The 27,140-nt window shown below is 47.3% G+C and overlaps 5 protein-coding genes across 5 annotated transcripts in view; 3 read left to right on the top strand and 2 right to left on the bottom strand.

Annotated features, from left to right (window-relative positions):
- Positions 1–1,417, top strand: part of LOC143426444 (uncharacterized) — a 128,797-nt gene extending 127,380 nt beyond the window's left edge. Inside the window, exons 3-5 of the mRNA XM_076899916.1 lie at positions 263–381; positions 999–1,092; positions 1,171–1,417. Coding sequence (XP_076756031.1) covers positions 263–381; positions 999–1,092; positions 1,171–1,341 — 384 coding nt within the window. The 3' untranslated portion in view covers positions 1,342–1,417. The remainder of the gene's footprint in view (positions 1–262; positions 382–998; positions 1,093–1,170) is intronic.
- A 1,679-nt stretch (positions 1,418–3,096) lies between these two features.
- Positions 3,097–26,325, bottom strand: Hgo (homogentisate 1,2-dioxygenase). Its single transcript, XM_076899901.1, has 9 exons — positions 26,302–26,325; positions 26,095–26,230; positions 25,896–26,029; positions 25,628–25,814; positions 25,363–25,542; positions 25,069–25,292; positions 24,856–24,982; positions 24,169–24,493; positions 3,097–3,106 (listed from the first exon to the last, which is right to left on the bottom strand). Exons 1-8 carry the CDS (start codon positions 26,317–26,319, stop codon positions 24,174–24,176), a joined length of 1,326 nt encoding a protein of 441 aa, XP_076756016.1. The 5' UTR covers positions 26,320–26,325; the 3' UTR covers positions 3,097–3,106; positions 24,169–24,173.
- On the top strand, positions 6,156–9,067 carry LOC143426070 (synaptic vesicle glycoprotein 2A). The gene is made up of 12 exons (XM_076899196.1): positions 6,156–6,287; positions 6,403–6,459; positions 6,552–6,713; positions 6,864–7,029; positions 7,122–7,243; positions 7,320–7,558; positions 7,627–7,796; positions 7,871–8,045; positions 8,127–8,244; positions 8,316–8,475; positions 8,543–8,670; positions 8,743–9,067. The coding sequence occupies exons 1-12, from the start codon at positions 6,242–6,244 to the stop codon at positions 8,817–8,819; spliced, it is 1,620 nt and encodes a 539-aa protein (XP_076755311.1). The 5' UTR covers positions 6,156–6,241; the 3' UTR covers positions 8,820–9,067.
- On the top strand, positions 11,850–20,352 carry Ret (protein kinase receptor Ret oncogene). The gene is made up of 18 exons (XM_076899145.1): positions 11,850–11,977; positions 14,648–14,869; positions 14,935–15,062; positions 15,141–15,276; positions 15,377–15,633; positions 15,737–15,908; positions 15,984–16,081; positions 16,363–16,643; positions 16,714–16,905; positions 16,966–17,144; positions 17,222–17,440; positions 17,512–17,614; positions 17,771–17,963; positions 18,030–18,334; positions 18,538–18,812; positions 18,888–19,089; positions 19,182–19,366; positions 19,440–20,352. The coding sequence occupies exons 1-18, from the start codon at positions 11,923–11,925 to the stop codon at positions 19,898–19,900; spliced, it is 3,663 nt and encodes a 1,220-aa protein (XP_076755260.1). The 5' UTR covers positions 11,850–11,922; the 3' UTR covers positions 19,901–20,352.
- LOC143426425 (uncharacterized) lies at positions 20,584–23,080 on the bottom strand. The gene is made up of 9 exons (XM_076899889.1): positions 22,866–23,080; positions 22,700–22,760; positions 22,435–22,572; positions 22,139–22,369; positions 21,756–22,058; positions 21,582–21,686; positions 21,339–21,496; positions 20,859–21,252; positions 20,584–20,786 (listed from the first exon to the last, which is right to left on the bottom strand). Exons 1-9 carry the CDS (start codon positions 22,980–22,982, stop codon positions 20,584–20,586), a joined length of 1,710 nt encoding a protein of 569 aa, XP_076756004.1. The 5' UTR covers positions 22,983–23,080.
- Positions 26,326–27,140: the final 815 nt, after the last annotated feature.

Below are 27,140 nucleotides of genomic sequence, written 5' to 3' on the forward strand. Positions count from 1 at the left end.
CGCGGGAAAACGAAGAAACGAAGACGCGAGGACGCGACTCTTGTAGCTTAAATAAGTCGTACGAGGGTCGTGGCAGGCACGTTGCCAACGCGCAACTTTCATCGGGTTCCCGAACAAGCGACTGTAATTCGCTCGCAAATTCTCACAATCGGCGAATTTCTCGTCTATCCCGAACATTGTCCCGGGTTCGACTCCAAATACACACCGCGACGCGACAGAAATTGACGAGCGAAAGTTTTCGAATCAGTTTGATACTTGGCAGGTGCTTCTGTTTCCCGAGGAAGGCTGGGCGAGAAGCGCGAGCAGTTCCTACTGGACTTTGACGCCGTTCTGGTGGAGTCGAAGTCGATGCAAGGTGGTCGAAGTTGCTGGAACCAGAAGGTGAGTCATTTTTTCGAATTCCCCGACACGGTGGACAAGTTTTGCCACGCAAACATTCAGCGGCAACAATTTTGTCCCGTGTCCTGTGGCGTTCGAGACCGCGTTAAGTCGAGGCAAACAAACCGTATTCAACGATTCTCGTACGGAGGACGCAAATAGTGGACTGTTTGCAAGGTTGGGCCCTCCTGTCCCCCGGGTCAACCATGCTCGCACGCGAGACCGGTCAAAGCTCGCGATTTCTCTTGGCTGGTATACCAATAGGACAAGCTAGAATATGGAGATGTACGCGTACGTTCCCACGTGGAAAACACGGCGAGCAACTCGAGCATCGAAGGGGAGGTAAAGTCAAAGCAGCAGCAGCAGCAGCAGCAGCAGCCACGGTGGATTTTAAACCGAGTGTGTTGGATCCGCCGCACTTCAATGGAGAGCGTTTAAACTTTTAATGATCGTCGCCGGGTGAAGCGCTCGCTGGAATAAGCCCCTCGAGTCACCTAGGGAACTCTTCCGCTGCTTCCCTCCCATACTCTTCCTTTTATCCGTTGTCCGTGTCGTCTGAAAATGGTCTTCTCCCCCGCTTCGATTTATCTGCAATTCTTATTCGTCGTCCGTTGTTTCAGGTATAGCACTCAGGCGAAAATGGTGGACACGGGAACGGGCACACTTTATATCATCGGCTCTTTCAAGAGGATGACCACCGATCCGGACTTTAAGGTATCGAAAGACGTACCTACATCCGCGTACAATTCTCTCTGCTCGGATAGTTATGTCTTTGCGTGTTTGCGTCGACAGTTGTACCTGACGTCGAACGTGTCGTCGAGCGACTTCAACATGGGTTACAGTATGACGGGTACACTGGAGCGTGGCTGCAAGAAGACCAACTCCTTTCAGATGACTCACTTCGCGGTGATTCGCCGGCGAGACTACGAGAAGGCCTACGAGGACTCGTCGAATCCCACCTAGTGCCCGTCCACACCCACGCTCTCCGAGCGTGCGGATTGCGAACACTACGCGTAGAACCGCGCAAATGCGAAAACGATCGTCGGTGCGAAGAAAAAGTAGATATGCGCGCGATGCGAACGAAATCAAACGAGCGCCAGCGATCAAACAAACGCGCGAACGACGCGAACCAGCGAGCAAAAGCCAAAAGAACACGTCCAAAGGTAGAGTTTAACATAGGTCGAATTATAAGTAGGTTTTAACTAGGGACGATTAACGATCCGCCAAAGTGAAGTATACAAAGTATATAACGGTGATCAAGGGAAGCGTTTACCAAAGTATTAGCACGTAAGCCGTCGCATCCGTATCAGTTTTCCTACGCGCCCTTCTTTCGCGGTACCCCGCCTCGAGCTTTTCGTATTACGCTTCCTCGCGGGAAACTTGAACGCACAGGGTTGGCGATCGTTGCCCGGCGTGTAACGGCCCGACTTATTTTTGTTAACGAGTAGAGACGCACGCACGGCCGCGACACGACGGCCGCCACCCGATCCGAATCCGACGATTTTTGTACCTCTTAGGCTTTGCTCAACGATCTATACCCCTTACCCGATCTACCTGTATATCATATATGTATCCGATACCGCGAGCGCGACAGAAATACAGCATAGGTGTTAGGGCTCTCTCTCTTTCTCTCTCTCTCTCTCTCTCTCTCTCTCTCTCTCTCTCTCTCTCTCTCTCTCTTATATTCTGTCCATATCCGTTCGGCATCAAAACTTGGCCACGTCAAGAGCTATCAAGGCGATCGAATCGAACGGAATTCCGCGTGCCACTTAGCCGAGTGCTATTAACAAGCGTAACAGGGTTTCATGGTTTTTTTTGCGATTCGGCGAGGACAACTATTATTTGCTCGCTCCTTTTTTCTCTCCTCCGACCGGGGGAAAAAAGATTGATCCGTGGTTTCGCTTTACGCGAGAAACTCGCATTCGTTCCTTGCCGATTCGCGATTACAACCGGACAAAAATCGCTAAAAAACGATACTAGCGATGAAAAATGTTCGTTCGAAAACTTATATTTAGATAAAACTTTAAAAGAACTCGCTCGATATCGTCGTAGATGGTTAGTCTAGAAGTAGGAACGTAAGGCTTCGTCTAGCAGATTCTAGTCGTTAGATGTAGCCATGTGTAGCCATAGTCGCCGGTAGATAATGGCGTTTCGTTCTCGACGAAATATCCGGGGAATATCTCTTGGTCGCTTATACGTATTTTAGTCGCTTAGAAACGTAGAAACGTACCGATGTATCCTGTATCTACGTACATAAACACGACACGTATACACGCACACAAATCGAACGAAATGATCAGGCATTCTTAAGGTTCAAAATTAATCAGCCATTGAAATATGGAGGCGATAATATCTGCGCCTATACATCGTTCGTTTAACACGGAAACAAAACTCAACTCTTAAAATACTCTAGAGGATGTTCGCATGTTCGAGAAATACGATAAATTTGGTGTTTTCATTCCGAGTAGTCGATATCTAGGTCGGTTTAAGCGAACGTATACGTCCGATATCACGGTCCCTCCTAACTACTTAGCCGTAGCATCGACCCATCCGATAAGAGTGTTTTTTAAGTACCACCATCCAATGAAACGAAAAGCTCTCTCGGAAACGGGTCTCTAGTCACAATTTCTATCTCTCTCTCTCTCTCTCTCTCTCTCTCTCTCTCTCCCTCTCTTAAATCTTTCCCGCTTTTCAGCTTTCGAGGTTCCGTTCGAAATCCGGTTAAAGCGTGCTTCACGGACTCGGACGGAACAACGAAAACGAGTAGAGGATGCGCCTTTCGAAATGCTTCTCTCTAACGTAGATAGAGTTGAACAATGTAGACGTACCGTTTAGCGGTTCTAGAGAAACGTAGACGTGATCGTTACAATTATCGTTATCATCGTCGTAATCGTCATAGTAGATTCGTCGTGAACGTCCAATTTAGAATTCCGTGCGGCTACGAGTACTCGTCCGTTTCCGTCTGTGCAATTGCGGCAGCCTCCGTCCAAACGGCAAATTTTATTTTTTCTAGTCTACGAAAAAAGGAATACGGGGAAAAAGGGGACAAAAAAATAAGACGGTCGATCGCGGCGGGCTCGCGCGAACTGGTAATACGCGCGAAACGGATTACGGACGACTGGTCGTCGCAGTCACCGAGAAACATCTTCGATTCAACTTGCGAAACACGATTGTCGACGCTTGGCTAAACACTCTTCACCTCGTTAGCTTCGCTTCGTTAGCTATTAGAGGAACCAGGAACACGTAGGGGACACGTAGAACCGAAATTGTTCATCTCGCTTCTCGGCCATTTACACGGCTACGTTATATTATAGCGTTCTGTATCGCATCGGCCGCTTCGTCTAGCTTAAAAACAGTATTCGCGCTCAACCTTCCCCTAGGTGGTTTTCATTTTCTGTACGCTGCTGTAGATAGGTATGTACCTATGTATCGTACATACGTGTTCACGTGTACGCATAACTATGGCAATCGGGAATCGACACTATTCTTAATCAATTGTAGCCATTATTTTAGAAAGATAGCACACGATAGGAGAGCCCGCAACTTATCTTTACGATTATCGCCGGATAAATTATTACCTATAAATAATTGTGTCGATCATAAAAATACGAACAACACGTATTTGTATTCAAAGCTATGGCTGTGATCTTAATTAACGATGAAACGGTTCGTCAAAACTATAGATACATAATACATACGTATACAACGTAAGTAGAATACGACGACGCATTTAGTGACAAGCGACGCGCGATATTTTGCCAAATCGTTACGTTCCACACGGGCTTACGTGAATTTTACACACCGCCTCGACCGCGACTATCCAACGCGAACTCGAACGCGATACAACACGGTTTTCATCCTTCGATTCATTTGCCAATAATCTCTTCCCTAATAATAGGCATTCCTGTTCGAAATCGTTCCATTCCTTCCTCTATCCTCCGTTCCCTTCCTTCCTTATTTCCTTCCCTTCCGTATGTCCTCCTCGATATCGAAAGCAACGAAAATCCACTACCGCACAACAATCTCGGACGAGAGATCGCTCTGGATCCGTCTTTTTGGCAAAACTATCAGATTTGACGGGAAGTAGGTAAGCGGAAGGAATCGAGTACGAGTACCGTTGCGACAACAAACGCATCGATGTATTTTCACTACAGTCCTGTCTACGGTCAATTCATTTTGTATTTATACCTAATCTATGTCTAATCTATTGTCATAATTTATGCCGAAATAAATGTTACATTTACGCACAGCGGAACGACCGCCGTTTCGTTCCTCGTTCCATTAGCTTCAAACTTTCCGATCACTCATCGCCGATTTCTCTTTATCGATAAATCGTGAAATCAATTCAAAGCGTAAACACCGACTGGGAGCGAGCAAGTACGCGAGTATATAAAAAACAATTCGCATTGCACCAGCCGAGATATAATTTTGTGTGGCAAAATTCGTGGAACAGGGAAAAAAAGCACGATCGTTCCACGTGGGGTCAATTACCGTTCTCAATCGCTAGGGCATCTTTATCTTAACCCCTTGCCCTGGAAATTGACTCGTTGATACGCGCAACCAAATTGTTCGCGACACGATTCGAAGCGAAGCGAAGCAAAGCGAAGCAAAACGAGTCAGAAGCATTATTCCTCTGACATTGGCAGATCGCAAACGTTAAGCGTGACCGTGAAAATTCTCTTGCGACAGCTACCACTCTCGCGAAACAGCTGCGACCGGTGTGATCGATGACACTACGTATCGTGCGACACCGTTTTGTGTTTGCAGACCTTCGAGTAAACGCGTCTACACGTGCTATCTCAATGAAAATAGACGATTTTTGGCACGGTTTCGATCAGCGGTAGATTAGGTATAACAGATGGATGGTCGCGTAACGTATTGCAATTTCCATGCATTTGCAATGTTAACAACTTGATCGGTTAACAACTTGAAAACTTGATCGGCGCTCCTTCTCTCGGAATGTTCGATATTGTTTCGATAATGCTCTCTCGCGTTAAAGTATCTCCTCGAGATTATACGCGGACCAGTTCTGTTTCGAGCGTGGATCGCGACACAGTCTGCTCTATCGCGGTTTTACCGAAAAAAATTACTTCTTTTCGTTGTTGATAAAGTCACGTGACCACGGTTGTACGGTGCGTACAAACTGTGACGGATCTGGGTTCGGTTATCTTATCGCGCGAAACGAGCTTAAAAAGAAGGAACGAAGGGAAGAAGGAAAGTAAAGACTAGCCATTTCGCGATCGAAGGAGTGTCACCTGTTGTAATTTTAAGTAGCGGAAAGTTTTATAATCGGGTATCGCGATCGAAATCGAGGGGGTTCGATATTTATCAGGATCGACGCGTTATCGAATAGGTCTGCGTAACGGGCAACGCGCCGCCGCGGCTAAACTTAGTTTTAGCGGGAGTTTTCGCGAGCCGTTGATCTCGTAACCACCGCCTCTTGCCCTGCGTCACCGTCACCCTCGACAGTCTGCTCTCTATCGACGATCGATCGGAGGACGGTTTAACGTAACATTCGCGGCTAAACGAGGAAGGAGGACTCTGCTCGACCAAGACAGCGGGCCATAATAATTGAATCGTTTGACCCGTTTTAATTGGCAAGTTACACCGCGTACCGTCATCACGAATAGGACGCTCGCCAGTTGAACGAGGCGCTCGCTAGTCCTCGCGATCACCGACGACATCTCTTCTGTATCCCGCTCGTCGCGGCCACCTTCGTGTCCGTATTCGTCCAACAATCCATTAGGATCAACGTATTAACGCGGCCTCTCCGAGCGGGGTATCGCGCTTTCTTTTCGGCGATCGAACCGCGACACGATATCGATCCGAGACTGTAAACTCCTCGCAACTTGTTCGCAACGCAATGGTGACGCACGATGAACGTAATGGGAATATATCGACGATCAACGGTGAGGTTCTTTCAAGATATTTGAAAGTTACATAATACCGCGAACCGCGTTTTGCGCAACGCGTTGCATCGCTGGATCGCTGATCGGCGCCGTCAAGTTTTCCCGTGATTTTCAGTAAAAATCGAGCAGCCGGACGAATCGGGTGACATCGAGAAAGCGATATCGGCAGCGGGTAAGTCGAACCCCGAACCTTTCATCGATTTCTCCCTTACTACTACTACTCCCTTAAATATCTATCTCCTAATATTTTTCTCTCGTTCGTAGGCTATGGGAGATTCAACGTGCTCTTGTTTTTGTCGGCGTTGCCCGTCGCTTGGACCGGGATCTTCGACACGACTACGACCGCTTTCATTCTGGCCTCCGCCGAGTGCGATCTACAGCTGACATTCTTTCGCAAAGGTGTCCTCACCGCGATGCCCTTTCTAGGTATATACTCGAATAATAATACCTTTATACAAGAATACCTCTAGTGTACCTCTTTCTCTTTCTCTCTCTCTCTCTCTCTCTCTCTCTCTCTCTCTCTCTCTCTCTCTTTCTCTCTTTCTCACTCTCGATCTCTCGAATCGCGTCCATCAGCCATGGCGTTGACCAGCTTCCTATGGGACTATGTGACGCCATACCTCGCAACGAAACACCTGTTCGTTCTCGCCCTGTTGCTCGACTCTATTCTCGACATAGTCGCTGCGACCTTAGTCGATTCTTACTACGCGTTCCTGGCTATCAAATTTTTCAACGGCGTCCTGTGAGTAGAGAAACGCTACTACGATCTGTCGTATCATCGACCATCGGTCCTCGACCATCGACCGGTCGTCACGCGATTCTAACGTATTTCAGCGCAGGAGGACCATTCTCGATGGTGATGAAATATCTCTCCGAGTTCCATTCGGCGAAGTACAACGCGAGTTTCACCAGGTGGGCCGGTCTCGCTGTGAACGCAGCGATGGTCTTCCCGGCAAGTAAGCAACGTAAACGCGATTTGCAAAACGCGACTTCACCGATCGAGTAATCGAGGCATTCCTTCTTTCCTCGCAGTAATCGCCTTTCTGATCACCCCTTTGCCACTGACCATCGACGTGTCCACCCGGCGATACACCTCTTGGCGGATCTACCTGTTGATTTGTTCGATCGTGCCTGTTCTCGGGCTGGTGACGGCTTCCACGCTGCCGCAAACTCCCAAATACTTCGTCGAGATCGGCAAACCGGGCGACGCGTTACGGCTGCTCGGTAAAATCTACTCCGTCAACAAAAGGAAGAGCTCCGACATGTTCCCGGTTAGTCGTCCCTCTCGTTTTTTCGCGATCCCCGAAATACCTTCTCTTGCCATCATCTTCTTCTTCAGATAAAAACGTTGCACTCGTGGAAAAACGCGGCGTTACCGCGACCCTCGTTCGTCAACAGGAGTCTCGAGAGTATACGGCTCGCCTGTTACAACGCGAAACTTTTATTCTCCTCCTCGTACCTGCGCGCCGTCGCCTATCTGAATTTCCTTCAATTCGGTAGCATGCTGGGGTAAGTTATTATTACTCGAGACTGACTCGATCGTTCTAAACGACGCGACGCACCTAACCCTTTTCCGTTCGTAGATTCCACACGATGAGACTCTGGGTGCCGCAGCTCTTCATCATCTTGAATAACTTCGACTACGAGAGGTGGACCGACGATCGAGCACCGACCATGTGCGAGATGCTGGATCTTCGAATGGTCGTGCCAGCCAGACAGTACCTGAAATGCCCAAATTTCGATGACATTTGTCTGACGGTGAGGAGAGAATGTAAGAGACGACCTATCGATCGACAACGTAATCGTATGCTAATCGTATCGTTCAAATCTGATTTCCAGTGGAAGATCAGACCGTCCGTATATCAAAACTCCTCCATTATCGCGTTCTCGGCGGTCGTGTTTTCGTTCCTCGTCGGAACGATATCTACCACGAATTTTCGGAAGCAGGCGATAATGCGTAAGAATAATTTAGAAAGAATAACACCGAACAGCTATCGCGCAGCGACTAAACGCTCGCTATCGTTACAGTCGCCGGTTTTCTCTTGTCGGTGGTAAGCAGTTTTGGAATCAATTGGGCCCAGGCTCCCCCCTATATGCTCACCTTGGCAAGCGCTATAATTGTCACAAGTAGGATCACCGGTAATATCGTTACCGCTGTAAACCTCGACGTTATTCCTCTTCCTCTAAGGTAATACCCTCGTCCTCGGCATACACTCGTCTATACGTACGTCTGACTTGCAACCGTTTTGATACAGATCCACCAGTTTGAGCCTCCTCACAACTGTCGGCAACGTAGCAGCTGTCTTCGGACATTTTGTGTTCTCCGCTTTATTGGAAATGCAGTGTCTGGCCGCGTTCATGGGAATGGGTTGCCTGTTATTCGGTAAGTGATCCGATCTCGCCCCGACCTCGATCCTGTCCTTCTAAAAACAAACTTGTTCCTTATTCTTTTCAGCTTGCTTTTGCCTATCGTTCTATCGACCGAAACCCATTAGAACATCGACGAAAAGCCTCGCTCAACCCGAAGCGTAATTAATTCCAATGATCAGACACCGCGCAACGCGATACAACGAAACGAAACGAAAAGGATCCCTTTTCACTCGAGGTAGGTACGATACGCAGCTACGGTCGGTAACGCTCTTCCTCGGACTGTGATATATTTCTTTGCCGATTGTAAGCTTTATATTTTATTCTCCGTATCGTGTCGTATCGATCGAACAATTTCTTCTATTGGTTTACATGTACCCAGAAATATATATGTTTATAATATATTTTTCTAATTGTTGGTTAAAAATATTTGTTCGTTCTCTCACTCACTTACCAGCACCACCGCGACCTTCGGTTTCTCAAATCGCGATCGTAACTTTCCTAACTAAGTTGGTTAAGTAATCTCTTCTTCTTTCTGCCAACGATTCCTTTTTTTATAGCTGAACGACACTACCAATGCCAACGTAGAATCTATTTAATTGACGTCGATAATTATGCGATCACGGTGACAATCCAACCACAGTATTCGCAAGCGCTCGCTCGTTCTCTCTCTCCCTCCACTGTTTTGCGCAAGGCAAATCAGTTTTAACGGGGCGTATCGAAGGTTACGTTCGACGACGCTCGATTAACTACTCTCAAGTTCCGCGAGCGGATAAAACTCAAGGAAAAAGGAAGAAACATACGTTCGTTACAGCGTACGATATAACGATAAATTCATGACGAACGGAAACCCGCTAGAACGATAATTAACACAGTTACGACGTTATATATACACGGAGTACGAAATATTTTGGAATATTATTACGAAATCAAGATGCCGCACGCGTCTCGAATAACGCCGAGTCATGTTATTATAATTATCCATGCAACGATCAGGTTTCAGGTTAGATATGCGATACGCGACATTTACATTAGGTATATCGAGAAAACAACTGTTACTGACGTAACAACGAGAAGTCACGTTTTCCGCGAGTACAATCTGGCGTTATCGTTTAAAAATATTTCATACGCACGCTACATCGCGATTACCTCTCCTATTCGAATTCATGGGCGGTCGCAATAAGAGATACAGCCATTCTAGTTGGTACAGTCGCTTACGATCGATCGATACTCGTTAGCGATAATCCCGTTTCGGAGAGATTAACCGTGTAATTACTTGAATCTCGATAACAATTATAATTCCTGCCGACACAGTGGCGCTGCTATCTTATTCTATTCCAAATCGATAGTGTGCCCGTGATACAAGAATAGTAACGTGGCGCGGGGGCTAATCATCGAAGAAACGTTACGTCTCCAAGCAAGAAATACGATATACCGAATACGCGTTCTATTTTACCGTTCCATTTACCCTTCTACGATCACCTTTACCGATTCAGTTCATTTCGAACAATGAAACGTTGCAACGTGGTGAAAGAAAGCCAGTTTACACTACATTATTTCAATTTTTCTCGGTATATATTTTACGTTGGTTTTATTTCCGTCTAAAATCGAGATAATCACAGTCCTACGAATTGAAGTAACAAAGTATCGTGTTTCGTGCGTTTGCACGGTGTATTATCACGAGAAACACCACCATAAACCGAAACATCTGCCTAATAAGTTCTCAAAGTTGTTTCCTGCGTCCCACTTGTTCATTAGGATTAACGAACTTGTCACGTGATATTAAACTGCGTTAATAAAACGAACAAGAGTATGGAGTACACTAATACGCGTAAGCACCGTTAACCTTGACAAATGTTATAGGGAAATAATAACAAATAAAAGTAACAATGGTTTCCATTAAAGTAGGCGCAAGCGGAGGCTTGGTCGGGTATGACGCAGCGAGAGGAGTCGAACGAGTCGGGGGGTGAATTGCGATCGTTGAGATGAACTATGACTCACGATCAGTCTTCTTCCGCGTCGAACTCACCACCTGTTTCCTTCCGGTAAAATGGATAAATAAATTAAAGAACATCACTCGTATTCCTGTCTCCGAGCAGCTTCCACCCTCCCTTGGTCAATGGGTTTGCGTCAAAAATACGTACATACGTAAGTAAATAACGAAAGCATTGTTTGAAAACGTTCTCAGCGTCGAGTTTACGCTTGCCTCGCGTATACGACAATGTTGGTCAACGATCCTTGCCGACGATAGCAACGGATCAATTGAAATGCACCCCTCACGTGTCGCGTCGTGTCTCATTCTGTCGTCGTTCGAAAAGGGAAGCCTGCCTCTGTTCTAAGCGAAACCAGAGTATCGGACGGAATACTATTTCCTTGGAAAACACGATCAACGTAAGCACGAATCTACGCAGGGATAATGTAAAGAACGAGCATCGAATGGCATCGAACAGAGTCATCGTTTCTCATTGATCGGTTGTAAGGCGGCATTAAGGTATATACGCGTAGCTGGGATAGTCCGTTCGTAGGGAGAGGACGGTGGTGGGGGAGGGGAAATTAACGAATAAAGCAACGTACGCAAAAGCGCGTTAGAAGAAATATGTAATTGTACGGGGTAAAATAGGAAAGAACGCGAGGAAGAAGGGTCGCGCCTATTCCCCGAGCGACGGAGTCCCGCTCGGTTTATCCCGATTCCTCGGGGGTGCGCACACGTGGTTACCCGTACGCGCAAGCGCACGCGCCTCAAATTACCTGATAACGGCGGGTGCCCGATGTCACCGATCTTCTCAGTAATGCTTGGTGCGCGTTGGCGTCGCGACGCGTCGCCTCGCCTCGGTTTTCCACCGATGTCCGTTCGCTTTCCCATTCCAATATTTGATATGCAAACGTTTCTCACAAAATGATACGACGATTCGTTCCATACGAGACGACGTTCACGAGAGTAACGCGTTTCGCGACACGGCTGACCGGTCATTCGTCGTCGATTAACGAAACGTCGAGGTATACGCTCGACGGCTAGTCGAGGCGCGATCGTTCCCGTTACATATATAACTATATACGCGTATATCCCGCATCTCCGGAGACACGCGTTTCGTAAAGAAAGGAAAATCGTGAAATGTTATCATCGGTCGTTCCGCGCGAACCTTTTCGTTCGAAACGCGTAGCTGGTAGAATCAACGGATCGTCGAAGGACGACGAAACGATGCGTCTAGTGTGATGTTGTTGCGACGTAGCTGCTCAAACCGAATCGTCAGAGCCAATTGAAACCACGATGCCGCTGCTTTTATTATCGTTGCTGTCGTTCCCGATAATGACACCTGCCTCCGGTAAGTAAAATGTAACGAACGCGCAAAACCCGCGCTCCCGCCGCGTTTCGATAGCGCGCGGGTTTCGATCGCGCAAAGTGACGCGACTAAATCGACCGATAAATTAATGCAGCCCAGCATTGTATGCTAAAATTCGCGTGTACAAAGATCTTTATTTAGCATCGGCAACTGTCCGAGTGATCGCGATAGGGTGCTCTTTCGAAACTGTTACAGTACCCCGCGATCTATCCCGCGGCACCCGGTACGCAAAGGTTGAACCGATGACATTCGCACTTGACCGTATCGCGATGTGTCGCGTGCAACTTGCCGCTCTCACGTGATTCCAGTGCAGCCGAAAAAAATCGATACGTACTGCCCTTCGGTCATCGGGTAGCGCGTCCCCGCTAGGTATAACCTAACGTGTCTGCTCCTCCTTCTCCCTTCGTTCTTTCTTTCTTTCTTTCTTTCTTTCTTTCGATCGAACGAAATATCTAGCAACAACATCTAATAGCTATTTGGGATTCGAGTAACGAGGAGACGTGATCGGTTTTAGACGGGGTTCGGTCGCGTGCGGAAATTCTGAGCGGTGGAACGCGCGCGACTCGAGGCGTTCGAGACGCCGACCGGCATGCGCGACACGCTCGAAATACGAGTTCACCGCGTGTACACGATAAAATGTACGCGCCGGATAGGAGAGGCGCGTTAATCCCGCGACCAAGACCGATCAACGTTCGACTGGTAGCCCGCATGCACGCGCGAACATACACAGAACCGGCTGAATAATTAACGAGTCTCGAACTCCTTGGAATATTTTTCGATTCGGTTCGAGCTACGAACATGGGAAAAAGGCTACGCGCGTTGAACGGCCGCGCGAACCTCGTGAAATACGAACCTCAAACATCGCGTGCAGCTCCGAAGCTGTCGTTAATCAACACAGGCCTTAAAAGCAACCCTCGCCCTTCCTCCAGCTACCGATTCGTAAGCGGGTGGGACGAGCGTTGCTGCATCGATATTCCGAACTTGAAGCTACCCTCTTCGGCTGACTTTAAATACCCGTCGAACCTTCTATTATGTTCTCTAACCTAGCTGTAATTTAATCGAAACTTTACTTGGAAAAAACATTAAGCGAATGTAGGTGAATCGTCGGCGACGATCCCACGGGGCTCTTGGTTTCGCGCCGCACCTTATAACCTAAATAGCGAAACGACGAGACAACAACACCCTTGTCAACTTAGTTTCCCGTAGCAATACTTTTTCAAAAATTTTTATCTCCGCTTATCGTGACGAGTGCCGGCGCTCGTTCACTCGAGCCAACGCGTTACGCTCGGTACGTTGCACGAGCATCTATCTATCAATTAAACGTTGGATTAAATCGTTTACGCTAAATGCATTATACGTATAGATCCAAAAACCGTTAGCCTAACTAGGAAACTGACAATCCAATTGATTGGCGAAGGTCGCGCCGTAATTGCCGTGTACATAGAAAATGCAGGAAGTGATAAAAAAAGGGAAGAAAAAATTAGTGACCGTAGTTTGTCGTAGGTTGTATCATTTGTACGTTGCATCCGCAACATTATGGTACGAGACGTATACCAAGTAAACAGAATCGAGGTACACAAGCGTGAAACGACACACGGTTAACCCCTGTCAACGTCGTTTGGCGGCACACCGTGTCTATGCCAGAGGCAATAATTGCGAAGACTATAATTGCGGAAATAATTCCAAAGTAAACCTAGCCGGTGAACATTATTTCGAATCGTGTCGCGATTCGAGTAAACCACTGTAGTAAAAGAAGAAGATAGACAAGTCGCGAAAAGGCGATTGACTCTTTAAAAGAAGTAGACCATGTTCATCGGAAGTTTGATTAAACGCTCGACGTGGAAATTGTTAGCAACTAAACGCTCGTCTCCGAACCGAAAAGCAACAAACGTCGGGGAAGATTTCGAAAAAGGTCGTAAGTTGGTTAACACCTTTCCCCGTGTCGGCGCGTTGAAACGATCTAAATATAGTTAAGTTATTTCCGAATTGGAGGCGGTGTGAAAATAATGACGGGAAAAGTTCGAAAAGAGGTGAAACGAGTTATTCATCGATGGCACGTGCGCGCAGGTGTTCGCGCTATATACCGTCGCGTCACGCGACTACGAGAAACTTGTTGTTCTCCGACCGGAGGTATTTGTACACGTGCACGCGATCGCCGCATTTCCCGTTTCCCGTGTAACCTCTCTCGCAGAGGAGTCGGAAGTCGAGACGCGGAAAATATAAAACTCACTCGAGTAATTTAAGTAAGAAACACCATCGGCAGTGGCGAATCAATTTACAGACAGGGCGCGTGTATCGGGATCCACGATGGTGGGGCTAACCCCGTTCGGTCTCGGTAACGTCGACGTAGACGACGCGAACTCGAACGCGGAAGGTCCTTCGAGATCCTCGACGAACGACGGTTGTATGGCTGCGCGTATCGTGTTCACGGTCTCTGTTTTCGGGAATCGTAACTCGACGTGCGAATAGGGTTTCTACAGCTACAACTATCTTCGATCGGAAGAAAGAACTTGATTAACTTAGCTGCTCCCGATCCTTACCGTGCCGCGTATCTACCTACGTATCGATTAAACCCTCACCTTGACAGAGGTTCTTTCCACGAAATCGACCGCGCGTTTATTTTAGTCGGCAAATGTCACGTTCCCGTTTCAGAGCTCTATTTTCCGCAATCGGATCTGACCGTGAGGGTACCGTACGTTCACCGAAACGGCGGGGAGCATTCGTGGAAATTGAAATTGCTCCAACTGAGAACGCTTCGAAACGACTCGACGGAATCGAACACCGCCGTATATCGCGTCACCGGTCCCAGCGAACGGATCGCCTCGATAGAACGGAAAACGAACAGCCTCCTCTTGCACGGCCCCCCGAAAGAAGGTAAGTGTATCCTCCCCTGCGTAGAAATCGAACGGAGCCGTTATCGCCTCTCGTTGCTTCCGAAGGGACGCTCGGGTACGATACGATCGTGGTGTTCGCCAAAGAGAAGACTAGCAACGAGGCCGTCTTGGAGATGAAGGTGAAACCAATACGCGTGAACGCGACCAACATTAATTGTACGGACTACGTCCAGGTAACGCCCCAACTACACCCCCATTCGTCATTGCGAACCATCGATCTGGCTCCGATAAAATCCGTGCTTCGATTGCAGGACATGTGCTTTTGGAACGCGTCCAGGTATAGGATCTACGAGAATCAACCGGTCGCGATGATCGGGACGTTCGGACCTGCCGTTTATGGAGACATTTGTCCCACCTTTCGCGTCACCGGTTACAAACTGTTGAACGGCAAGTTCAACTCTCTCTCTCTCTCTCTCTCTCTCTCTTCGATCGCGCGATTCACGAACGATCGACGAAACGAGTTACGATGGCGTAAATTCGGTTTCAGGTACCGAGTATTTTCACGCATCGAACGACACGCTTGTCGCGAACGCGTTCCTGGACAGAGACATAATGGGACCGCCCGGAGGACCGGGTCCTAGGGTGACCGTTCAAGTGCAATGCGTCGTCTGGGAAGAGGTCACCGGTATTCAATACGCGCCGATCGACACGTTGCACGTAGACATTTTAGATCAGGACGACAATCCGCCGATGGTGCAAGGCAACGACGACTCGATCGCGATTACTCTCGGAGAATTTGTCACCGTGAGTGTGCGTCTGTGTACACAGCGTATACCCCCCGATATCTCTACGCTGTTCGCTAATCCATTACGCGTCTATCGCTTCGATATCTCTCGACTGTCGGCAGGGTGACAAGTTGGTCGACGATAATAAGCTGATATTAAAGGATCCGGATGCGGAAAGTAGCAATCGCTATACCGTTCGCATACTCGGGGACACCTACAACGCTTTGAACGTCACTTACAACACGCTACCGATCGAGACTTCGGAAGTGGTTCCGTATACCGCGATATTCACCAGTCAGTTATATTATACTACGACGAGTTCGCTTCGATTCGTTTGGCTTTCGCCAAATCTCTTCTCCTTTCTTCCAGGAATTTCAGCGAAAACTACTCTTCTGCCAAAGTCTCCTTATCGCGTCACGCTCCAAGTGAAGGACGACTCGCTGATCGCAGGATACGGAGAGAACACGGTCAGTTGGTGTTTCGCGCAACTCTCGACACGAAACGTATCGTCGAGTTTCAATTAAACGCTCGCGTAACACTGTTCTCGTAATTCTGGCATAATCGGGCGACTCGTTAAACGATTAGTGAGCAAAGGTAAAGAGGAGGAACGTGTCGGGTGGGCGCGGTTTCGTGGCAGCCAAGTTAACCGAGAATTAATGGGAATCCGGGATTCCCGGAGGGAAATTGGTGGGCGGAAGCTTCCCATTATCTCCGAGCTAAACTTTCCGATTTAAACCTTTCCCGTTAGCTGAATATCACGCTCACATTCTACGGGCCTGAACACCGAACGACAACGACGACAGTGTCGCCGATATCCTCGAACAAGCATCAGTTGTTCTCGTATCCGTCGAGCGTGAAAGTTCCAAGGCTCGCGACTCGTTACACCCGAGTCGCGAAACCGAGCAACGAGCCGCGCTCCTCCATCACCTTCAACGTTCACGGTTCGGATGCGTTCGCCGTCACCCCGAGAGGAGGCATAATATACGTTGCCGACGAGGATCTCCTTAAAACGGAGCCCTCGAATCTGGTGTAAGTTAAACACCCCAATCTACACCCCACCTAGACGAACGAACGCATACGATCGAGCAAACTCTTTCAGTCTTAAACTGAAATGGACCGAAAAGGATCGCGGCCTCTCTTCGAAGCCTATCAAGATCAACCTAGCCGTTCTGCCGGCGCTTAAGGTGGACGATTGCGATCACGGTAAGACCGGTCGATCGCATTCTTGCGCCAACGCGGAAACACCAGAGGACTGCGAGTCCAGTTGCGGTGTCGCCAGCGGATTTTACAGGTAATCGGCAACAACTTCCGAATTTGCTACCGAACCTGATCACTCGATCGCCTCTCGCAGCAAAGGCAACTTCTCCGGGCAATGTGTGTGGAGATGGAACAAACGGTCGAACGAACTTTCCGTCATGTCCGAGCACTATCCAACCTGCTCCCCGGACTTGACTCACTGCCCGGACAATCGATGCGACGAACTCGAGCGTTTGGATCCTCGCATTTGCCCCCAAGACTGTACCATCGAATGTAGGCTGTCCGTTCTTGCATTCTTTCTCGTTTCATTGTTTATCCTTTCGTTTTTTTTTTTTTTTGCTCTTTTTCAGCGGACGTACATTTCGCTCACATGAACAAGGACGGCCACGGGATCAAAAGCGGTTTGGGCACTTGCGCGTGCAACGATATGCTGCAGTGTATTTGCAACGTGAATCATCTTCCTGGCAATAACGAGAATTCCGGGAAGGGCAACAGGGAAGGGAAAGAGAGGAAAGAGGAGAAACCGCGGGAACACGGAAACGAGAGTCTAGTCTCTGGCGCCCGAAAAGGTTGCCGCCTCGATCCTTTATCGATCTACCTTCTAATCGTTTGAATACAACCGATCTCTTTATTTCCCTAGTGTCCCACGGGCCGTGCGGACTTATCTGCATGGTAGGCGTGATCGGAGGCACTTTTCTCATAGCGATAACGATCATCGGTTCGTTCGTCACCTCGAGATACAGGTAAGCCCATCTCCGTTGTCGGAGGAGCAGCTGCAGCGTGTGGAAAATGACAGCTGGTCAAATTCTAGATAACTCGCGAACGAATTCGTTGTCGTCGAATCGATTAATCGGTCGAGAGATATTATAGAATCTGTAGAACTTGTCGTTCGTTGTCAGACTGGCTGGTAAAGGAGCGCGTCGAGAGGGTAAACGAGGAGGAGGAGGAGGAGGAGGAGGCACGGAACGGGGTGACTCGAACCGAGGCGGCATACTGCAATCGGAGTATACGGAACGAGGCGACGGACTGCTGATCGGTTTGGACACTTTCACCGCGGCGAATCATCACCTTCTGCTTCCGAAAAGCTGTCCGGTGAGCAACTCGAATCCCGTGGGTAATCGATAACGCGGGCTAATCGTAACGCGACGGTCTCGTTAGCCGGATCCAAAGTGGGAATTTCCGCGGTCGCGGCTGACCATCGAACAAGTACTCGGCGAAGGAGAGTTCGGTCGGGTGTTACGAGCGACGGCCATCGACATCGGAGGTGTTCCCGGGCCTACGACCGTCGCGGTGAAAACTCTTAAGGAGAACGCGTGCGCCTCCGAATTGGCCGACTTGCTCTCCGAGTATCAACTGCTGAAGGAGGCTCAACACCCGAACGTGATCAGACTGCTGGGTGCTTGCACCAGCCCCGGCGCTCCGGTCTATCTCATCATCGAATTCGCGGAATTTGGCTCGCTGCGGTGAGTACTACAGAGACACGCTTATTACCAGAGAAATTACTGAAAGACCGTCTGGAGAATGCACTCGAAATATCTACAATATTAAACGAAATTCCATCGGCGTTCGTCCCGCGAGATGACGGGCATTAATTGAATTCCTCTTGCGTTTCGCGTAAAGAACGCGTAAAGAAAGGAATATAAACGGCGCCACTATTCTCTCGCAGCAATTACTTGAGGCGCAGCCGACATTTGGAATCCGAAGGAAGACCCGGTGGATGCTCCTCGTTGTCCAACGTTGTCACGCCGCGGGACATACTCTCCTTCGCATGGCAAATTAGCAAAGGGATGGCCTATCTCGCCGACATAAAGCTGGTTCACAGAGATCTCGCGGCCAGAAACGTTCTGCTAGCGGCCGACAAGCTCTGCAAGATCTCAGACTTTGGTCTGACGCGCGACGTCTACGAGGACGATGCCTATTTAAAACGCAGCAAAGGACGAGGTACGTCCTTTCGTTGTTGATCCGTTACCTTCGATCCCGCGATATACACGGTATTACACGGTTCTCGTTTCGCAGTCCCGGTTAAATGGATGGCGCCGGAATCTTTGGCGGATCACGTCTACACCAGCAAATCGGACGTGTGGAGTTTCGGCGTTCTCCTATGGGAGCTGGTCACCTTGGGCGCCTCGCCTTATCCCGGGGTGGACGTGCACAATCTTTACAATCTACTTAAAGCCGGCTATCGCATGGAGAGACCGTTGAATTGTTCGCAGCAGCTGTCAGTGAATCCGCCGTCTATCTTATACATAATATATCGTATCATTACACCGTGTTACTTCTGCATACCTATTGAAATTTTATAACCGACAGATACAAATTAATGATATCGTGCTGGCACCAAGAACCCGCCATGAGACCGTCCTTCAAAGAGCTTGCCAGCTATTGGGAGAAAATGTTAGAAGACAGCGCCGAATATTTGGATCTGAATCCGAGAACGGTCGACAATCAGGCCTATTTCGCTTCCCTTCACGCTTTGGACAGTCCGAGCGCAAGCAGTAAGTAACACCTCTCTTTCTTCTCGATCCTCCTCTCCATCAACGATCTCCATCAACGATCTCGTTCCGACAGGTTCCGGTAACGACGCCACGGAGGACGCTGAGATCACTGCCCTGAAAACTGACATTGTCAACTATCTGGAGAAACCCGGGGAATCTTCCGATACGGTGACCAAGTGCGACAAAGTAGACAAACTCCACGCGCTTTGGCAACAACCCATAGGATCTTTTCCCTTCGAGGGGCCGATCAACTTTTACGTAAACAATCGACCATCGACGTATCGCGATCTAAATCATTACGAGAGTCCGATCAAATTACGAAACACCAGCGTAACCAGCAACAGCAACAACGAGAACGATCCGGTGGTAACGACCAACGAACACGGCCAATCCTATATCGACATGGAAGGCAAGAAATCATCCGAAATCGAACCGGAAACTGAGAAGAAAACAGAGCCAGAAACGGAAGAACTCCTCGTCTTCTCGTTTACCGATGCGAACAGTGATAACACCGATCAACCTCGAACTACATAATTAAAACATCAATGAAACGCGAAACACAAAACGCTTCGAGCTCCTTACATTTTCATAATCGAATCGACCAACTTTCCTATATCTTAAACATTCTAGACGCATTGAAAAATTGCAAACTTTTCAATCGAACGTTTAAGCTTCCAGCCCAATCGTTATCATTCACCGCAGAGCTTTCAACGTGTATCGATCACTCATATCTCATCGAGTAGAAAATAGCTACTCGAACAAAAATTCTACGCCGTTGACGAGCAAATGCGTCTCCCTTTCTATTTTGGTACAAACAAACCAGAGCATTCCATTTCATCGCACTAATAATTAGTTACCACTTGTCGTTTATAACGTCAAGCGTTCAAGTACAAATTTAGTTGTATACTTACAGCACCGTCTACTCGCTTAGATACTCTTCCAAAGGGTTGATAGCAATCGTTATCATCGCTTACGGTCGTTAATATGCACAGATGCAAAAAAATATACGCGATGCCTAACACATTTGTACGACACACTTTGACAACAAAAAAAGAGCAACGACTAATGAATTAACAATTGTAAATCGTGTATCGCAATAAACGAAATACACGTACAGTAAAGAGTTGTATACGGTAATAAAAAAATTTATTAAACTAACGCACGTATAGTTTCAAACGTTTACGTATAAAAGAGACTTCCGGAGTGTCATCCGGAAATCACAAGTTTAATACATCGATATTGAACGCACAGCTATCGTCCCTCGACGATTCACGAATACATACTTTTTTACTTTCCGCGTTCTTGCCTAGCAAATTTAATTCGTTGATATTCGTTACTACCATCTGGGATACATTGTCTCGTTCCGGCCAGAACATTTCACTGTTCGGTACTGCCACATTGTTCGAAGTTAAAAGGGTTGCTGAAAAAAAAAAATCAGCATCCGTTCGAGATTGTAACGTGTACGTATTATATAGATGGGTAAACGATTTACCGGTCTCTCCTTCATCTTTGACGAGATTCGAACCTTCGCAAGGTATTTTGTCCTCGGCTAATTTCACGCTATTCAAAAACTCCTCGTCGGACACGGAAGAGACGTATTTCACGCGTGTCATTTTATAAATAATCCTGACAAGACTAGACAATTCCTTCGGCAAAGAAAGCCTCTTCAGGTGCCTAATCTCCTCGGGTACATCGTCCGCTTTACAGTACGGTAGCTGCACGATGTAATAACATTTCTCCATTGCCGATTGATTCTCTTTGATCAGTCTCAACAGATAGCTATCGGTGCTGTTTTGATAAACCGTAGGTTTCGTAGACGGTGGAGAAGTGGCGATAAGAATTGTGTCCGCGCTCCGAAATGCATCGTCGCACCAGCGTTCCGTGTTCTACGACAGTGACGTAATTGAAATTCTCAGGTTAACTGATGTGGCTCGAGAAAAATAAGGGATCGCCGCTATACTGCACCACTAACTTTGTCCGTGGTATCCGTTATGTCGAGAACATATATCATGACATCGATGTTGCACATTCTTAAATACTTGGTTAGCTCGGTCATCGCGTTGCTATGCGAAACATGGCTCGGTGAATATATCAGTAAACATTTTGGTTTTCCACCCCTTTTAAACACTTCTACAAAAACGCACGCGACAAAACTTGTAAATATCACTGAAATCTGTACACGTTTATGTATTATAGAAAAACGTATAAACTTTACCCTTTCTATACAATTTGTAGATGAGATGATAAAGGGCATACAGTAGCACCGGCGGTATCCACACGGTACTGATAATCATAATCAACAGACGACGAGATGGTTCACCTAGAAACACGTCGATCAATTACCGTAATGTATTACGGTTTCGTTGTGTTACGTTTCCGCAGTACGTACTTATAGTAAAATTAGGCGTGGTGCTGTTCGCGCATCCATAATACCCGCATTCCGAGTGCATCGGAGCAACTTTAAAGTAAAATACACCCGCGTCGTCGTCAAAGTTGTACCAAAAATCATGTTTACCCGTTACGTTGAACGTTCTCACGGAGTCGGAAGCGTTCTTTACCAACCAAATTTTATACCACGTGACATTGTACATTTTTGGTAGCGGTTGAATGTGTAGCCAGACGTATCTGTCAAGAATATTCGATACATCCGCGTATACAAATGGTCTGTATTCTTTAATGCTCGCGCCTTCTCCTAGAAAGAGAACCAAACGAACCAGCCAAAATTAAGAACGTTAATTCAACCAATCGAATACCCTCCTCTCGCATACTCACTGATAAACCTGTACAAGGGTTCGTTGAAAATGTATCGTTTGCTATACTTGTCCTTTCCCCTCGTTACAAAATAATCCAATCGATACAATGGATTTTGAAACGTTTCATTGGAAAACTGACAAGAAACATTCAGTTCTTTCGGCGTAGCTTCCGTTTCGTTTCCATAAGGTTTTATACGTTTCCGAACGGAGCTATTTTGGTTGTTCAACATTTGAAAATGGATAACGAACTCTATTTAATAGAAAAAAATTCCATCAATTCGATACAAGACGATTACTCTATTCTACGATCCTTACCGCAAAAGTCAGCATTGGTAACGTTTAAATTGAATGCCACTCGCTTGTACTCGTACGTGTACGCGCTTAAGCTAAACTTTGCTATTTCACCATCCGGCGCGTAGTGACTATAATCTTCGAACGTGAGATCGGTGCAATCTATCGCAAAAGAGTCAAGTGATTTTTTCTACCCGATTCTCAGCGTGTACATTGGACGCTTTGTACGCTTCCTCTCTAAATAACACGTTCGAATATACCTTGGACGTGTTTAGTAAGTGCATCGTACCTTCGTCACCTGGAAGTGGTGTCGACGAACATTGAAAACCAGCTGCAGCGATTCGTTTCGTCTGTCAAAATAACCGTGTATAAACGTAGTACATAATAATGTTGTCCCATTCGAAATAATTCTGATACGCAGTAAATGAGATTAGTAAATGAGAATTGTTAATTACCGCGTTCGGGTAGCAGTCTGAATAACAATACGAAGCCGTTGCGCCTCGGATGAAATGAAGGAGGAGCATAGCAAAGTTGACGAGCCTCCGCATCGTAAGGTTAGCGTCACGAATCATCGAACGGACAATCGGTCGAAAGTTTCATCAGCGTCGACATATTAACGCTACGTCCAACGTGAACAGTTATTCGATTCTTCAACCTTCCGCCGATTAAACATTATCTTCGATGAAAACGATATACTCGAACGTATCGTATGCTACGCGTGTTTACTCTAAATGCGTCGATACCGTGTACACGTACAGTTGGATAGATGGATAAACGCGGTGCGAAAAATATTTCCTCTTCGACGCGCCCTAACGAAGGAAAACGAAAACTCGTATCGCTTTGCTGGTATCGAACGATGGTCGATCAAACGTAAATTTAAGAGCACTCTGATGTTCCGACTTGTGAAGTAAAAAAGAGTGAGATGGATTATACGGATCCTACTCTAGAACCCGTGGCGCCATCTCTCGGAGGAGCGCTGAAACTGCTCGGGAAATAGTTTCAGTTCTCCCCGCAGAGATGGCGCCACGGGTTCTGGAGTAGGGTTGGTATCATCTGTCTCACTCTTTCTTATATATATTTCTCTTTCTTACCCCTAAAGTGGGAAATCACACGACAAATTACAATAAAGCTAATGAAATATACAATAAGTTTCAATAAAACAAATATATTGTAATTTATTGTATAATTCCCCTTTAGAAGTAAGAGAGAGAAAGATACTATAAGAAAGAGTGAGACAGATGATACCGAGTCTGCTATAGAACCCGTGGCGCCATCTCCGCGGGGAGAACTGAAACTAATTCCCGAACAGTTTCAGCGCTCCTCGAACAGATGGCGTTAGTTGTCCCAAGTAGTTTACTTCGCTGTCGGTATCGCTGAGCGACCGGTTTCATCACTTTTTACAGAGATGGCGCCACGGGTTCTACGATAGAGCCTGTATCATCTGTCTCACTCTTTCTTATATAGCTTTCTCTCTCTTACCTCTAAAGCGGAAAATAGAAAAACTTTCCTATTAAAATTACACGATACGTAGTATTTATCATTTATATTTACATACGTTACTTAACAACAATCTTTGTTTCATGTTAATCTATTCTAGAATCAAGTTTTTTAAGTGTTACGCGATTCGTTGCGTCGTCTGGGGGATACGTACAGATAGTTTTATTCGACTTGTATTTTTAGTTTCCAGTTTATTTGTTCATATATAGATACATACATATTTATGTAATTAAGGAAAGAGATGTAAAGAAGAGAGAAAAGAAAGTTCAACGCGGATTCGCATCCGAAACAAAGTGTTTCCGAAGAGGTTGCCAACACTTGTAGTAATCGTGGTCCAGTTTATCGGTAAGATTAGCAGCCCACTCGGTCACCGCCAAGCTATACGACGTTTCGAACATGAAAGCCTGAGTTCCATCGGCGACGCGTTCAGGTTTCAGTTCGCTGTTCGAAGCAGTTTCGAAACAACGCGCATCCGGTCCATGTGGCGTCATAATCGAGTGCAACGTCGCTCCGCCTGGTTGAAAATCTTCCTCTTTAGCTTCGTACCGTCCCTTTATCAGGCCCATGAACTCGCTCATACAATTTCCTGTAGGTTAAATAGACGGATAAAGAGCGGAGGAGAGCGGTGGTGGGGAAGGAAAGGAAAGGAAAGGAAAGGAAAGGAAAGGAAAAAGAGTCGATCGATCGATCGTATAATCGGAGAAAATTGCCAGTTTTCACCGGTATCTCGGTTAGACGATTTTAAAAAGCGGTCTAGCATAGCAGAAGCAAATAGGAACGCGACTCACTGAACGGACGGTCCTTTTTAAAACGGGAAGAAGCAAAAGACGAAATATATCGTAGATCGCAGATGTTTCGCTTGATCGGCGCAGTCGCTCTCGAGATCGAGATTTCTCCACCGCACAGGACTAGGCTATGGGACTTTCTATAGGCATTTTCTATACTTACGATGATAATAAGGAGGCCGGAAGGTGTGCTCTTGTACGGACCATCGGGGTGGGAATATGACAAAATCGGCAGCCGCTGTGCCAGGCTTCGTCGAGGGGCACGTTAAGACGGTGAATATCGAAGGATCCTACGATGCGAAGAAGGTAACGAAGAAACGGTGCCGTGGTCCGTAGCGGTAAATAGATATATAGAATATCGTATAGATCGACTTACGCAGTGATCGAACGAAACCGCGTTAACGACCATGAACTTGTCGAGATCGTATTTGTACGGGACGTAATTTCCATGCCACGCCACCACGTCGAACGGGCTGTGGTCTTGTTTCGCAACGAACAGCTTACCGTGATACTTGGACACGATCCTGTAATCGATCGGACGATCCTCGTACCAGGCGACCGGCGTTTGAAAATCTCGCGGATTCGCTAGGCCGTTCGCACCTGTTCGAAAGGTTTCCTATTACTACGATACGGATAACGATATCTCGATCGTTTCTATCGTCGTATTTACCTATCGGACCCAATTCGGGCAGTTGGAAATGATCGTCGAACACCTCCAAAATATAGCCGCGGGACGGACCGAAGACCGTTACGTTGAATCGCATGCCTTGCTGAATCACGCATATCTCGTTCGGTTCGCAACGGATCTTGCCAAATTCGGTGGTTATCAGTAGAGCGCCGAGCTGAGGCACTGATCGGTCGAACGCGATAATATAAATACCCAATAATATAATTAAATGCTCGACTCGAGAACGAAGACTCGAACTGATACGAACCGATAAGAAAATCACCGTCGCTGTTGTAAAAAGCCTTGTCCTTCATCGAGGCGTTGCAGAGGTAGACGTGTATCGCGAGCCCGTGGCGCGCGCGAAAGTCACCCGCGCCGCATATCGTCCGCAAACCGTCCACGAAATCGACCTCGGCGGCTTGTCTACCCGGCACCTCGAACGGTTTCCATCTTAGCTGAAACGGACAAGGAAACGGAGAGTGAACAGCGGGAAAACTGGTGTAGTAGCCCGATTCGACGTCGGGGACCGCGCGTACCTGGTTCGGCGTCGGAGTTACAGCGTCCCATTTGTAGTCGAGATTAGACGGGGGATCGATCGGTAGGAACGGTTCGTGAACGACCGACGGTTTCATCCGATACAACCACGAGCGTTTATTCCGAGAACGCGGAGCTGCGTGACATCGATATTCCCTTCTTAGCGGATACCCTCGAGATAACACGAGATTGCTTACTTACCGGTAAACGATGTACCGGATAGCTGTTCCGCGTACAGCCCGTAACCACATTTTTGGGGATTGTTCTGACCGATTGGTAACGAGCCGGGACAACGTTCGTCCTCGCTGGAGAATTCGTTCCCGAATCCCGTTAAATACTGAAACCAGAGAGAGAGACACCGACGACGTTTCAGTATCCCGGCCGAGCTGCTACTTACCACCGTCGTACCTTCAACTCGTCTTTCATCGCGCAACCACTTCGATTCGGCAGCTTCACCTTTTTATAGACGAACCGACGCACCGGTCGTCCTTAAAACTTCCTCGTTATGCAAACTACGTGTTTACGCTTTATATTCCATTGCAAAATACAGGAAGGCGCGGCTCGATAACCGAGTAATCGTCGATTCAAACTTTGAAATTTATCACCTCGTCGCGTGCTCGAGACGAGCCTCCTCCGTGTCTCTCTCTCTCTCTACTTCACTCTACTACCGGTTCTGGGTACTACTTTTTCAACCGAAAGAGGGAGAGAGAGAGAGAGAGAGAGAGATACTCGTGTTCGAGTTATGAGAAATTGACGCAAATACAATCCGGTTTAGAATGAAATGTTAATCGTTCTTACGTCGTATTTCGCTTTTACGCGTTTACTCGGTCCCGAACGAGATTTTGAAATCGCGCGATCGTATTCTGAACGCGGAAATAAGGTGAAAAAAAAAAAAAAAAAAAAAAAAAAAAAAAAATAGGGCGAGCGGGCAAGCGAGCGAGTGTCAGCGGTTTTTACGCGTTGCGCGCCTTTCGCTCGCGAAAACTGGTATTCGCGATCAAAGTCCGATCGCGGACGAAGAAAATGTCAACGTTCGTCCGAGACGAAATCACGGTAGGAATGGTAGCGGCATGGTAACGGAGCGGATTCGCGGAGACACGTTTCGCAAGAAAGAGTAAGAAAAAGGCTCGCCGGAGAATCGTGTTAATTGCGCGTAATTGCCGCGCATAATTAAAAGAAGAGGTGGTGGTGGGGCCGGTTTACAGTTAGGCAAGAGAGAGTAACAGAAGGATTAGGAAGTTGGCTGG

This window comes from Xylocopa sonorina, chromosome 8 (assembly GCF_050948175.1).
Source record: "Xylocopa sonorina isolate GNS202 chromosome 8, iyXylSono1_principal, whole genome shotgun sequence".
NCBI classification, from domain to species: Eukaryota; Metazoa; Arthropoda; class Insecta; order Hymenoptera; family Apidae; genus Xylocopa; species Xylocopa sonorina.

What these genes read in the sequence shown, in the direction of transcription:
- Hgo (XM_076899901.1), bottom strand. An exon ending in TAACTCCGACGCCGAACCAG is followed by an intron (nt 25,815 to 25,895) that starts GTACGCGCGGTC and finishes TGTCCGTTTCAG; the next exon opens with CTAAGATGGAAACCGTTCGA. An exon ending in GCCCGAATTGGGTCCGATAG is followed by an intron (nt 25,293 to 25,362) that starts GTAAATACGACG and finishes CCTTTCGAACAG; the next exon opens with GTGCGAACGGCCTAGCGAAT.
- Ret (XM_076899145.1), top strand. Translation starts at nt 11,923, where the DNA reads ATGCCGCTGCTTTTATTATCGTTGCTGTCGTTCCCGATAATGACACCT. An exon ending in GATAATGACACCTGCCTCCG is followed by an intron (nt 11,978 to 14,647) that starts GTAAGTAAAATG and finishes TTCCCGTTTCAG; the next exon opens with AGCTCTATTTTCCGCAATCG. An exon ending in CGGTTACAAACTGTTGAACG is followed by an intron (nt 15,277 to 15,376) that starts GCAAGTTCAACT and finishes ATTCGGTTTCAG; the next exon opens with GTACCGAGTATTTTCACGCA.
- LOC143426070 (XM_076899196.1), top strand. Translation starts at nt 6,242, where the DNA reads ATGGTGACGCACGATGAACGTAATGGGAATATATCGACGATCAACG. An exon ending in AGAGCTCCGACATGTTCCCG is followed by an intron (nt 7,559 to 7,626) that starts GTTAGTCGTCCC and finishes CTTCTTCTTCAG; the next exon opens with ATAAAAACGTTGCACTCGTG. An exon ending in TCGATGACATTTGTCTGACG is followed by an intron (nt 8,046 to 8,126) that starts GTGAGGAGAGAA and finishes TCTGATTTCCAG; the next exon opens with TGGAAGATCAGACCGTCCGT.
- LOC143426425 (XM_076899889.1), bottom strand. Translation starts at nt 22,982, where the DNA reads ATGATTCGTGACGCTAACCTTACGATGCGGAGGCTCGTCAACTTTGCT. An exon ending in CACGCCTAATTTTACTATAA is followed by an intron (nt 21,687 to 21,755) that starts GTACGTACTGCG and finishes ACGTGTTTCTAG; the next exon opens with GTGAACCATCTCGTCGTCTG. An exon ending in CAAAGATGAAGGAGAGACCG is followed by an intron (nt 20,787 to 20,858) that starts GTAAATCGTTTA and finishes TTTTTTTTTCAG; the next exon opens with CAACCCTTTTAACTTCGAAC.